We start from the raw sequence: 14,295 nt of genomic DNA, 5'->3' as shown, positions 1-14,295 counted from the left end.
TTTTAAAAGCAGGCATTGGCATGCAGTGAGTCTTGAAAACATTTTAATTGGTTCTGAGGTCAGTGGACCGGACTTTTACAGCTGAATATGTAACATATTTGGCTTTCTCATGTGAGCTAAATTATAGCTTTGCATGAGTTTTTTGCAGTCTCACATGGGTGTTCCTGTAAAACAATGATTTATCTATCAAAAGAGTCCAACTCACATGCTGTGTATGTGTGTTTTATATTAGGATGCTTTTAAGTGTTCATTCCTGATGTTAAAGGACTCATTGATTCTTGATTCTTGACTTGTCCATCCTCCTCTTGTCTTTGACTCAGTCTGAACAAGTGACTGACAATATGTGGAAACAGTTTTGCTTTTATACAGGCACATAAACAAGTTACATTACTGTGAGTTACAGGATATGCATTTTATGGAACATATTATGCAAAAAAATAAACATAAAACAACATAAAGACCACTTATTTTGTTTTTACAGTTTGTTGATTATGTAAATAGTCATATAGTAACTACCGTAAATTAATAAAGAGATGGCTTATGTGTGGATTTTACCCACCACCTAAACTAATATGTCAATAAATGCCTATTAATTGAAGTTGTTTTTCTGTTATATGCAGATGATATTGCAGTCTTTAGTACAGAATTTTGTTGTTTTGGTGACCTTTCAGTATTCATAAAACATATAAAGATACTTGATAATACATTTTAGAGTCACCTGAAGATATGAACAGATTTTGCCGTAAAGTTTGAAGAACTTGTTGAGTATTCAGATCTCAAAATGAATATTTGGATACCACCACAATGACCGAATATTTGGATATTCAGGTCCAGCCTTAATTAATTGAAGTTGTTTTTATTTTCTATGCAGATGATCTTGCGCTCTTAAGTGCAGAATTTAGTTGTTTTGGTGACCTACAAAGCTCAGTCTGAACAACTGGCTGTGGAAACAGTTTAGCTTTTATACAGGCACATAAACAAGTTACATTGCCATGAGTTACATTTTATGGAATGTGTAATGTAAAATAAATTAAAAAATAGTCCTCACATACATTACTAAAGACTTCCCTGTCCTTTTAGTGCTGCTGTGTTTGGGATAGTTTTGAGTGTTATTCTCTCTGAACTCCTTCCTGCAGGACGATTCTGTCTAAAATTAGAAGTCAGTCCGTTAGCATGCGACTCCGGCTGATTAAAGGCTGTTTTTGTCGAGTCCTCGCCCTGCAGCACTGAGGGCCTTTTCACACTTTTTATCTGAGCCTGATATAATCTCAGGGTTATTTCAAGCCACTTGGCATTCACACATTGTCATAACTGTTGATTTTAGGGACTTTTCGCAGGGTGTTAAGTCTTTTATACGATATTTATATATATCCAATCACTCCATATATGTTAGAATTACATGTTTATATAAAAATATGAGCTCAATCAGCAATCTTTTCCCTCCTTGTTGTCATGTGAGCGGGCTTGGCCACATGGAAAACACTATTTTATTAGAAGTTCACTGTGAAATGGCGTTTAGCACATATATGCAACACATAAAGCTCTCCCGACCGCCCGCCTACATGTTGTTATGATTTTTATCCGAAAGTTAAAGAAGGTAAATCATAAACTTTCTACTTTTTTATTATTAGATTTTGCTCAAATGAGGTTTCTCGTACGTTTTTCACACTCGACGGCAAAGTTAAAAGGGTTTATTTTTGCTTCTACATTCCAGTTTTGATTGTTTTCTATTCAGATGCTTCTCCTTAAGTTATTAAACCTCTAACACCACAACAGTGCACCCAGTGTCTTTTGTATTAGATCTGCCCTCTTAATTAACTTTGGATTTCTCGTAAAACTTCAGTATTTTATTAGTTTATTGTGATTTCTGCCTTCATTAAACCAGGAGTGTCAAACATGCGGCCCGCGGCCCAAAACCGGCCCTCCGGAGGGTCCAATCCGGCCCGTGAGACAACTTTGTAAAGTGTAAAAATTACAGAGAAGACATTAACTGTAAATTGTAAAACTGTAAATCTAAAATAATTTCTAGACCATGACAAGTTGTTTTGATCATTAAGTAAAATACTAGGTTGTTCTTTTGTCATTTTGTATCTCATTTTTGTAACACTTTGTCTTGTTTTCGTTGTTTTTGACATTTGTCATTTGTGTCATGTTTTTGTTGTTTTGTTTCTTGTTTTTGTCATTTTGTGTTTCTTTTTTGTCTCACTTGTGTTTTTCTCTTATTTTTGTCATTTTGTGTTTTACTGTATTCGTTGTTTTGTGTATTATTTTGTCCTTTTGCTTTTTTTGTCTCGCTTGTGTTGTTTATTTTTTGTCGTTCTGTTTCTCGCTTTTGTCATTTTTTCTCATTTTTTTTGTCTTCGTTTGTCCATTTTTTGTCGCTTTGTAACATTTTGCCAAATTTTTGTCTTTTTTTTGTGACGTTTGTCTCATTTTGTTTCTTACTTTTGTTGTTTTATGTCTTGTTTTTGTCATTCTGAGTCTCATTTTTGTAATGTCTTGTTTTTGTTGTTTTTTGTCTTGTTTTTTTGTCTGACTTTTGTCATTTGATCATAAAGTAAAATACTATATCATTCAGTTCCAGATACCTGTGACTAAATGTTGTGTTCCTTTGTAGACACTCTGTGATCTGGAAGTTGTAATGTGGAAATGATAAACTGAGGCATAATGTTGCTGAAATTGAACTTATTTTTCTTAACAAATTTCAATTTGCTCATAATGTTTGGTAAAAAGATAATTCCTTAAATGTGAATATTGTCAAAATTTGCTTTTTTGCACTAAAACAAAGGAAACATTAGGAGTTGTGGTTATTTACAGGTTATTATGCTGTGGTTTTACTGGTCACTGGAGATCAGATTGGGCTGAATGTGGAACCTGAAACTAAGATGAGTTTGACACCCCTGATTTAGAATGTTCCAACTACTCCAAAATAAAAGCCTCTTTACTCTTGGACTCCTGTTTTAGGTTCTTCTTGTGCTCTCGTCCTCGTGTCCGGCTGCTATTGTCCAAACAGAGGCCGCATTGTTTTAATGATTCTGGCTAACTTGTGACTGATCATGTTTTCTTTTATTGTCTGTTTTTGTTAGGATGTGGAGAAGGAAAGGGAGTTGCGGACGGAGTTCAGCAGGGAGGAAATCAGGCAGAAGATCGAGCTGTACAACTCGATGACCAAAGACCACCTAAAGATGACGCTGGTGAGTGGATCACTGCTCGTTTCCCCCTTTAGAATAAATAAATAATAATAATACTACCTTCATCTTTACCAAAGCAGGTACCAGTTACAAACAAGCAGAGCCTGGATGCTGTCATCACAACAGATGACACATCAAAGCTCATGCAGAGTCATGCAGACTTTAAACCTTCATGTTTGAGGTGTTTCAACATTAACTCTGCCTCCCTCCCAGCATTCCTCGGCTCTCACATCAGAGTGATGTGATGATATCCCCTCCATTGTTCTCCCCCTCAGTGTTTTTCTTGGCAGCGTGAACGGTGTTTTAAGCTGTGTTCACCACAAACCCAAGTCCAGTAGAAATTATACGTGGATCAGGTGAAGTTATGAAGACTGTAGGTGTCTAAATACTAGAACATGCAGTTGTTGGGTAAATCTACTTCTCCTGAGACCAAATCTAAAAAACTAGGAGAAAAGAATGTTTGAAAATATTTTTTAAAATACCAAATAAGTCTGGAGTTCCTCCTAAAATACCATTTTTCCTCTTGTCCCACCTCCCTGATGACCAAACTGAATCTCAAATAAAACAGTTCATGAAACGTTTGTCCCACAACATGTTAGCATAACCTGTTGGTGACGTTTTTGTCATTTTGTGTCTCGTTTTTCTCGTTTCATGTCTCGTTTTTGTCATTTTGTGTCTCGTTTTTCTCATTTTGTGTCTCTTTCGGTTTGTGTCTCGTTTTTGTCGTGGACACTTCCTTCATAAACTCCTATTAGTTGCTTCTCTCGTCAGATGTGGTGAACCGATCGTTGCTAGCTATCGTTTGGTGGAAATGCCTCCACAGAAAGCAGATTTTAAACTCTGGTACGCTGTGACCTACAGGTTTACCTGGGCTTCATCAGCGCTGTGTGAACTTGTTTGTTCAGGACATGAAAATACCAGATGTTCATTTATATGTAAAAGTCCTGTAGATTGAATTATTTTGTTTATCAAGATTCTTTTAGAGCCAGGGTTAATGTTTATGAGCTTATTTTTGGTCCAAAAACACCCTGAGGCTTATAATTTTTGATTTATTGTCACATATGACAAGGACAAATATAACATCTGAAAAACTCACTGGTAATTTAACTGGAAAATGACTGAAACAATCATCAGATCATAGCAGATTAGATTGCTGATTGTAGCTGACTAATAGACAATTATTGTCTTATCTTTTTCCTATTTTTACTTCTTTGTCACTTTATCATTTCATCTAGCTGCTGCACATTTCTTGTCGTCACTCCGTCTGGTTTCAGCGGGTTTCTTTTCACTGCTGATCTCGTTTGCCTACTTCTGACCTCCACCAGCTCCATATGGAGTAATGAGATTAAGATGCTCTTCCTCCGTCTGTGGCCATCTGTCCTGCTGGACTCACTGGGCTTATTGGGTGAACTGGTCTCACATGGACAGATCATGTAGCACCTACTGTAGTCTGGTGGACCTCTGGAAATTTTGAATCCACAGAGCTTAAAAATGCTTCGTTAGTTTCACAAAGACCTGCACTTTACCTCAGTTTGCATTAAAACATCAGTTAGCTCCACTGTCATCTTTCACAATGTTTATTTTTACTAATTGATGGATTTTTATTTGGTGGTCAGAACAAAAAAACGTAGCTAATGTTTTTCCAGTTAGCACCCCAACTCTTTTTTTATGTGACGATCGTCATACATTTGTCTATCATTGCGAGATAGCAATGATTGTGATTCTACTACTGACTAATCAGGACTTATCCATCAGAAATGATACAAGGAGCAACTGATTCAATTGTGGGGGTGTTTCTGAGTCCCATCAATTCACCCTCATCAGAACAATCCTGTTGTCTGTGAAGATTTTCAGCCATCCAGGTCATGGTGATCGTAGAAACTTCAGTAGAAATCAACTGGACTCCTCTGGTAGGTTATTGAGAGGACGAACGTCTTCAAGAACCTACAAGAGGTTCAACTGGACTTCTTTCTGTTTTTTAGTCTGGAGGTCCTTTCACACTCATGTAACGTCGGAAGTGTGATCAGTGTGTGCTGTCCTTGAGGATACTTTGTAGAAACAGAACATAAATTTCATAAATCCATATTACATGTACGACTACAGCTTTGCCAAACTTACGCTGTAAAAGGTGGAATGTAGCTATATAAGGAATAAAGACCAGACGGTTGCCAAACTGTGACATATAACTGTGTAACTGTGTGTTCCAGGGTCATACTGGGGTGTACACCGGGTTCATCAAGGTCCAGATGGATCTGAGGAGGCCGGTGACGGTGAGGGGAGGTCAGAGAGGAGCCGGGGGAGCCATGGTGGGGGAGGCCTTCTATCTGCCCCGAGGAGTCACCAACACCCTCCACATCAGCTCCAATAACACCGTCAGACAGGTGGAGGTCACGCACACAGCCTGCTGAATAAGTTAATTAGGATCTGATGACATGCTGGGTGAAGTCTGGGCGACCAGGAGAGAGCCGAGGTTTCATTACAGCTACACTGACTTCACTTTGTTCTTCACAACCACAGTGTTTCCTGGTGGATGTTGACATCACCCACAGTGAAAGGAAAACGCTCCTGTTCAGTAGAAACACTGAGCAAAGAGAGGCAATAAAACAGCATTTACAAACACAATGAGGAAGGAGAACATTCATGTTGATAACGGGTATAGACAGAAAATAAACAAGGACAGACTGATTATTATTCTGTGTATATTGAACTGTTGGTAAACATAGCAACCTGTACACTAGCAAATGAGTTTTATACTGATAAATATTACATGATGTAGAGCAACTTCAGCTCTTTTAGTGCAACTTTCACTCATTTTAGAGCAACTTTAATTAATATAGAACAACTTTAACTCCTTTAGAGCAACTTTAACTCATTTTAGAGCAACTTTAACTGCACTAAAGGAGACAACAGAAATGCACAGTAATAATTGATGAGTTTGACAGGTTCTGATTGTTTTATTCTTGTGTTTTCAGGTGATCGTCGCCCTGCTGAACAAGTTCACCGTTGCAGACAACCCGGCTAAATACGCCCTGTATAAACGCTACCACACCGAGGAGCAGGGTGAGACGGATGATCTGTGTGAGACGGTGCTTCATACCAGCCATGCCGAGCTCAGAATCAGATGCTTTTACACTGACATGCAGCCGTGTTGATGGTTTCTATGTGTGTGCGGAGGCCACAAGGCTCTCCCCACTACTACAGCTCATCAGGGATACCCAGGGACACACACCCAGGATATAAATACACACTGTATGAATCAGCAGCTGTTGCCGGTTGTTGGGTATCACATATTATCTTTCAGTCTGTTTAGGAGACACTTTATTAGCCTCAGACATGAATTTAAAGTATAAAACAAGACCAGAGTCACTTGTTTGAAGTGTGTGATTCATTTTAAATATAACTTTTATAGATTTAGGGTGTTTGTTCCCCTCGGAGGGCACTCATTAGTGGAGACATGCAGTGAACGGCAGCCTGCTAATAAAAGACGGCGTCTAGACTGAAGTCTGTTGACAGACGTACAGCATGGAGACTTAATGAAGTCAGTTCATGACAAAGATGAAGGGTTTGTTATTGAACCGTAGTCTGGGCATATAGAAGTGTCTCCCACCTTCAGTTTCAGGAGACTAAAATACTCTGGTCGAGGTCTAGGAGGACGACAGGGCGACTGCCTGAATGAAATTATAATAGTCTGTCCTTTATACTTTAAGCAGTGCTTCTGTCACGTTTTTTTTATTTTTATATATATATATATATATATATATATATATATATATATATATATATATATATATATATATATATATATTTATATTTATTTATCTTTTACTTGAGTCTGTTTGCTCATCCAAAATTAACGCGATTATTGTAGATTAAAAGTGAATGCTATTTAGTTGTGATTAATCGAAATTCATCCACAGCAACCCTGTGATTAATCTGATTAAAAATTATAGTTGTTTGACAGCACTACTAAATATTGTTTGAAGAAGGCAGCCTGAGTCTAACAACATCTTTAAATTACTGGTGGTTAATGTGCCGCGCCCGTCCTTTCATCCTTTCATCCTTTCATCCTTTCATTCTCTGATATTTCAGTTTCTACACAGAGCAGAAGTAGCTGCCTGCATGTTTGTGGTTTGATGGAGCTAAAGGATTGTGTGTGTGTGTGTGTGTGTGTGTGTGTGTGTGTGTGTGTGTGTGTGTGTGTGTGTTACAGTGTACGTTTGTAAGCTGGCAGATGGAGAGCAGCCGTTGTTTCTTCGTCTGGTGGCAGGACCCGACACCGAGACGCTCAGCTTCGTACTGAGGGAACAACAGACTGGAGAAGTCATGGTAACACTCATTTCATTTGTCTTGGTTTTGTCAATTCATGTCTCGTTTTTGTCATTTTGTATCTCGTTTTTGTCATTTTGTGTCTCGTTTTTGTCATTTTGTGTCTCGGTTTTGTCATTTCGTGTCTCGTTTTTGGCATTTCGTGTCTCGTTTTTGGCATTTTGTGTCTCGTTTTTGGCATTTTGTTTCTCAGTTTAAAAAAAAAAAAAAAAAAAGACTGGATATCATAAACCCCATAAACATCTGCGTCATCATTGAAATAGAGCACTTACTGTGTCTTTATAAATAAAGTTTTCTTGCTTGTTTCTTTCTCAGTGGGACGCCTTCTCCATCCCCGAGCTGCGGAACTTCTTGCGGATCCTCGACAAGGAGGAGGAAGAGCAGAAGGAGGCGGTGATTCGGCGCTACGACGTCTACCGGCAGAGACTGCAGGAGGCGCTGATGGCGCTCCGAGGACCTTCTTAGAGGATCTAACCTCCAGAAACAGGACTACTGAAACCCTCAGAGGAGGAAAAACATTTAGATGGAGGCAGGGATGTGAAGGCAGAACGAGGAGAGAAGATCCAGAACCTGGAACAGATGAATCATAAAGGATGAGAGACGTCAAGAGAAGGACAATGAAAGGATGATAATTTGTGTTGAGGCTGCTGGAGTTTGATTCATCCTGGATTCACGACTTCAACCAAAGATTCAGCCGACTGTGCCAAATCCACGGAGGTCCATCCCTCTCTTCTTCTTCACATAATTTATGCTGATTCCTCTTCGTTTCCCCACTTGCTATCTGTTAAACTCGTGAAAGACTTGAGGCCACTATATGTTGAATTATTTTTATTTAATTTGTTTCTCTTAAGAGCCTGTACATATTTTTTTTTCTTAATTTATATGGGTGACGCTTCTGTGTATTTTTTTTAAAACAAAGTCTTATTTTAGTTTATTTTATAGAGGCGGAGCGACGGTCTGGTTGTTGACACAGACGCAGAGAATAGTTTATCTGACTGATACTAGATGTAAATACACAAACAGAGCAGTAGATATGAAGTTTATTAACCCTCCTGTTGTCCTCATTTACGGGCACCAAAAAATATTGTTTCCTTGTCTGAAAAAAATCCAAATATTCAGCAAAAAAAATTCCCCAAATTTCTGAAAATTTGCAAAACCTTCAGGAAGAAAATTCCAATAATTCCTTAAAAGTTTCCCTTAAAAATTTTATTTAAAAAAAAAAAAAAAAAAAAAAAATCCCCCAAATTTGGCAAGAAAATTCTTGTAAATATTTTCAAAAAATGAATAAAAATCTTCCCAAAAAATCCTAAAAATATCTAAAGTGATTCCATATATATCAGTAAAACTTCTAATATTTTCTTTAAGAACAGTCAGAAAAAAATCAACCAAAATCCAGCGAAATTCGCTGGATTTTGGTTGATTTTTTTGCTGAATGTTCTTAAGAAACATTTTTAACTTTTCTTTTTTTCCACAAAAATGTTCAAAGATTTCCCAAAAATGTTGAAAATGTGGACATCAGAAGTGTCACTGTGAAAATAAACTCAAACTTTAAAACGGGTCAATTTTGACCCGCAGGACAACATGAGGGTTAAATTACAAACAGGAAGTGTTGATCATTGATATGTCCTGCTCGTATTAGCCTGAAAATCAAGATATATAGAAGTAGTGTCCATGTTGTATGGAGTCTAACGTGCCAAATGAAGCTTCTTCTGTAATGAACTGCAATCTAAGGATATATACTTATTTTAGTTTTCTTGCGTTTTTTAAAAATAGCTTTTTCTTTCAAATGAATACAAAAATTTACCATTTTTTTCGTATTCCACCTCCTAATTCATTTGTTCTCTGCAATTTTTATCAAAAGAATGAGCACGTTAGTCAATTTGACAACAAAAATGACATTTTAACCATTTTGATTTATTATTTAGCAGTCTGATGACAAATTTTAAAAAGTAAATAGATTAATTCTAATCAAGATCATGATTTTTTAAGGGTCTTTTACTTTTCCCTTCGTTATATTTGTCGGCAAATTTGCAGTTGAAGATACATAGGAATAAACTCAGACGTGTAGATGCTCAGACTGTGGATACTGACACGTAATCAAGGAGGTTTTGGTAGAAAGATTAAAAGAATAGAGTCTGAAATAGAAGATTGTGAGAGACGGAAGTAGTTTAGTTTTGGTTGGGTGGATTGGTGCGGTAGCAGCAGTAACGAAGGCGTTGCATCGAACTGTTGTGTGAAGCAGCAGGGATGAGGATCAGAACCTCCACGTCCGAGGCCATGGTTCTCTGATGGAAACCGGTGGATTGCTCCCTCTGGGTTGGGGGGAGTTGCTTCCCCAAGCAAAAGAGTTCAAGTATCTCAGGATCTTGTTGTTTGATGGGAAAATGGAGCGTGAGATGGACTGGAGGATTGGTGCAGTGGCAGCAGTAATGTGGGCGTCATATCGAACCGTCGTGGTGACGAGGAAACTCTCAATATACCATCAATCTACGTCCCAATCCTCACCTATGGTCATGAGCTCTGGGTAGTGACCAAAAGAACAAGATCGTGGATACAAGCAGCTGAAATGAGCTTCCTCCCTAGGGTGGTGAACTCAGCCTTAGAGATAGGGTACATGTCCACTAGATCTGGCAACCCGGGGTAGACCCAGAACTCGCTGGAGGGATTATGTATCTCATCTGGCCTGGTAATGCCTCGGGATCCCCAGGAAGAGCTGGAAAGCGTCACTGGGGATGAGAGACGTCTGGAATGACCTGCTTCATCTGTTGCCTCCACGACCCAACCCCGGATAAGCAGAAGATGATGGATGGATGGATGGATGGATGGATGGATGGATGGATGGATAGTTTTGGTTGAAGTCTGTAAAAAGTGTTGATTGATTGTTATGCAAAGTAAAACTGTAGACGAGACGCCTGATCTTTGACCCAGTGAGGTCAGAGGAGGGAGGACTGAGATCAAACTGGTTTATGGAAGTCGGCTGAATGGTTTAGAGGAAGTAGAAACGTTAGATGTAGGAAGGAAGAAACACAGATGAAGACAAGATCTGTTTTTATTTTTATACGAGGAGCAAATACTCCGGAAAGATTGTGGTGATGGTTTTCCTCCAACCACGAGTCCCTTTGATTAACTGCTTGTTCGCTTTTTTGCTCCTGTAATCAACAGCTGAGAGAAAAGGAGGTCTGTTAGCGCTGATAGCTGCAGAGGACAGTCTGTCAGCAGCCATTCATTTGATGTTTTTGTGCTCTTATCTCAAGTTGAAATGCGCAGCCTTGACCTCCTTGTCAACCCGAGTTTCTCATTGTTTTTATGGACAAAATGGGGCCAGATATTCTAGAGGGAAAGGACAGTAATACGGAGATTTGGGGGGAGAGTAAAGGAAGGAATTTAAGTGCAAAAGAAGGTATAAGAATGAATGAAAAGCTCATTCAGACGTCGTAAAGGACTTTTAGCAGCTTAGATATATATGCAAACTATTCTTTGGTGTATGGAAGTGATCATTTAAAGACCAAAGAGGCTCGTTTTCTGGGCTTTTTGTATCGGCCTTTATTCATTTATTTGGGGAGGAAAAGTAAAAACAAGCAACAGAAAGACAATCATTTGGACAGACTCTTCACAGTTTATGGAAATGAAAATGTTTGGAGCTGCAGGTGCTGAATGACGCCAGACTGACGGCGCTGCAGTGGTCTAACGTCGCCATCTAGAGGTCAAATACCGAAACTGTTCTCTCATTTCTGTGTCAAACATGCTTTGTTTTCATTTTTGTCATTATAACCAAAGATATTCTTGTGCTGTTGCCTGGTGCAAAACATATTAGAGGCCTCTTCTTCTTCCCACTGGAGGGAAAAACATAGAGTATGTAGTTTAGAGTTTTATTTAAAGAGGTTTTAATCCTCGTTTATTCTATCAAACACTGGGCTAATTCTATGGAGGCAACAAAAGACCTTTAGGATTCGAATTTTACTCAATTTAATACAGACTCACTGACCTTAAATCCAAGAATAGAGAGTCTACTGGACGATATTTTCAAGCTGCATCATGGGAAATATAGTATTGTAGTAGTACTTAACCATACTGGGTAGCTAAAAGTTACTACATCTCAGCCTTCTCTTACTTCCTTTGCTTTTTGTTTTTGTTCAAATGCATCTCCTTTAACTGTAAGGAAGCACAAAAGTTAAATATTTTACATACGGAATTATGAAATTGAAGTACCATGGAGTATTTATACTTGAATTCTTCATTTATGTTTGATTTCCAGCAGTCGTTTAAGCTTTACAAGTTCAGGAAATTCAAGCTGCATAAATTAAATATTCATATGCATATTGAAATAGAGATTCCATTTTGGGTTTTTTTTTTTTTTGGCCCTTTGTTGCCTCCATACTTTATAGGTAAAAATGGTGCAAAAGTGTGCATGTTAACAGTTAACCAACCTTAAAGCCATGTTGTTGTTGTTGTTGTTGGTTTTGTATCTTTTAAACAACTTTAGCTGTTAGAACGCCAGACGAGTTGTATCAATTTTTTTTTTTTTTTGGGGCACTTTAACTCTGAATTCAGGGAAGACGGGTTTTTTAATTTTCATTTTTTCCTCTTTAATCTGCACCGCCATAACACGTTGTACTTTACCATCTAATACACTATAATCCTATTTTGTTAAGCTCCACTCATAACTACATTTGTTGGAAGTACAGTGTGAAAGAAGTTTTTTTTGGTTTTTTTTTGTTTTTTTGTCTCTGCAGGCTTCCGTATAAATCGCTCAAAGTTAGCTGTCAAATGTTTTGACTCTTGCATGTTTGTTTGTCCACATTCATGCTTCCTGTACTCACCTCTCAGCATTAAAAAGCACGCATTATTGTACATGAAACAGCGATCGGACGCCTTTTGGAAAGGAGTTTTCATGTCATGTTGATAAATTTGTGAGCTTTTGGGGCTGATTTAACGCCTAGTATCTCATTTTAAGGCTTTTCAACTGTAACTAGAGCGCTTTGACGTGCAAACTGTCGCCTCGTAGGTTCATTTTTAACTCCCAAGATGTCAAAATTTAAGCAAATGTCAAGAAAAAAATCCAGTTGAAGCTTCTAAAATGTGAATATTTCTAGGTTTTGGTCTAATTGGCTGAACAAAAACACATTATTATTGGGTTTTCTTTCTCTGTTTTTGGTTCTTGAACTAAAACTGTACATTTTAATTTGACATTTCACGCATTACATGGTGTAAAATGACATTTGGGAGTTTATATTTACCGTATATGGCAAGAACATGTTTGTTTTGAGGTTGTTTTTGTAAATCACAGATTTAAAAACATCTCACGGAAACTTTCTTTAATCGCTGCTCTAAAGTTTTCAGTCAAACCAACTGTTAAAAATGTCTCAAAATATCCTTTTTCAGTTTTTCAGCTCATTTATTGTTACTGAAAACTCCAGAGCAGCGATTAAACAGATAGTTTTCTCCTAAATGAGTCCATGAGCTTTGATTTCAGGCTCCTGAGTTCAATTTTGTCCATTTGGTGTCTCTAGTTTGAACATCCACCAACTTAAATGCCAAAGATCTCCATGTGTTTTCCAGTTATGCTGTTCTTGTTGAGACGTTTTCCAACAACTTTTGGAGCACAATCATCTGATTGAGTTTGGAACCATCTGTGCTCTAAAAGTTGTTGGAAAAGGGTTGAAAAGACTCCTGAGAGGTTTTCCTATTGACTGACCCGTCAGTAGAAGCCATTAGTTTGGAAATATTTTGCTAAATTTTGATTTTTGAACTCGATCTCTGACGGCAGCGGAGCCTCTCTAAAGTGTGACGGCTGCAGACGGAACCCAAACCCAGAGTGAAGACGTTCTCTCTGGAGGGGAACAGGTTTATTTTTGTAGCTATCTCCTGATTTCTCTTTGAATCGTTACCAAACGTGGCCTTTTCCTCACACCAGGAGGGCCGCATCTATTAAAGGTGAAATTAAAACAAACTGGAGTGTTTTCATTTTTGTTTTGTTTCTTGGGATTCTTTTGTTTGTTTGCCTCTCAGGATTTTGTGTGAACCAGTTTATGAATCCTACTAAAGATCAATGTCACCATGAAGTGTTCCAACATGTCCAAAAGTTGCTTCTCTCTGCTGGATGTTTGTTGGTCACCAAAAATGGGTTCCACCAGGGCTCCGTTTCATGAAGCAGGTTCAACAAACTCTGAGTTTAACCCTGAACTCTGAGTTGATCTACTCTGAGATAGAAAACTCTGAGTTTTCGGTTCCAGAACGGCTGGTTTGAGTTGGTTTAATCAACTCGGAGTAGTTTCACCCGGAGTTCAGCACGTGCACCACAACTCTGAAAAGCCAGTATTAATGGAGTGCCGATTCGACGAGTCACCATGGCAACGGGGAAGCTGGGGACGATGTTTTTTACACCGTTTGAATTGGAAATCTTAATGCGCTTATATAGCGAGTTTGAACACGTTTTTAGAAAGAAGTGCAACACCTGCAGCTGCAAAAGAGAGGGAGACGGTGTGGGAGAACATTGCTGCCTGGGTCAATGTGTAAGTTTAAATCACAATAATATTACAGGAAAACTGTTTGAATAGTAGCCTATTAAGTTATTTCATTTAGGTGTAATCCTGCAGGGGAGAAGAGCATGTAGCAGCAGCTTAAGCAGCAGATGTTTTACATTGTAAAGTAGCCTAAATATTAAGTGGCTGTTTTACTGTGCAGTGGTTTTATCCCACACAGCCTAAATGTCTGCATCCATATCATGTTCTGTTAAACAATTAAGCCTATTTAAACTAACAGACTTTTACTCAGCCAA

General features: G+C 38.2%; 1 protein-coding gene across 1 annotated transcript in view; it reads left to right on the top strand.

Annotated features, from left to right (window-relative positions):
- Window positions 1–13,467, top strand: part of rassf3 (Ras association domain family member 3) — a 79,870-nt gene extending 66,403 nt beyond the window's left edge. The window contains exons 3-7 of the mRNA XM_055006808.1: window positions 3,087–3,194; window positions 5,399–5,572; window positions 6,164–6,251; window positions 7,402–7,517; window positions 7,833–13,467. Coding sequence (XP_054862783.1) covers window positions 3,087–3,194; window positions 5,399–5,572; window positions 6,164–6,251; window positions 7,402–7,517; window positions 7,833–7,982 — 636 coding nt within the window. The 3' untranslated portion in view covers window positions 7,983–13,467. The remainder of the gene's footprint in view (window positions 1–3,086; window positions 3,195–5,398; window positions 5,573–6,163; window positions 6,252–7,401; window positions 7,518–7,832) is intronic.
- Window positions 13,468–14,295: the final 828 nt, after the last annotated feature.

Source organism: Amphiprion ocellaris, chromosome 21 (assembly GCF_022539595.1).
Source record: "Amphiprion ocellaris isolate individual 3 ecotype Okinawa chromosome 21, ASM2253959v1, whole genome shotgun sequence".
NCBI classification, from domain to species: Eukaryota; Metazoa; Chordata; class Actinopteri; family Pomacentridae; genus Amphiprion; species Amphiprion ocellaris.
The sequence above is the reverse complement of the archived record's forward strand: the minus strand, read 5'-3'. Positions and strand labels throughout refer to the sequence as shown.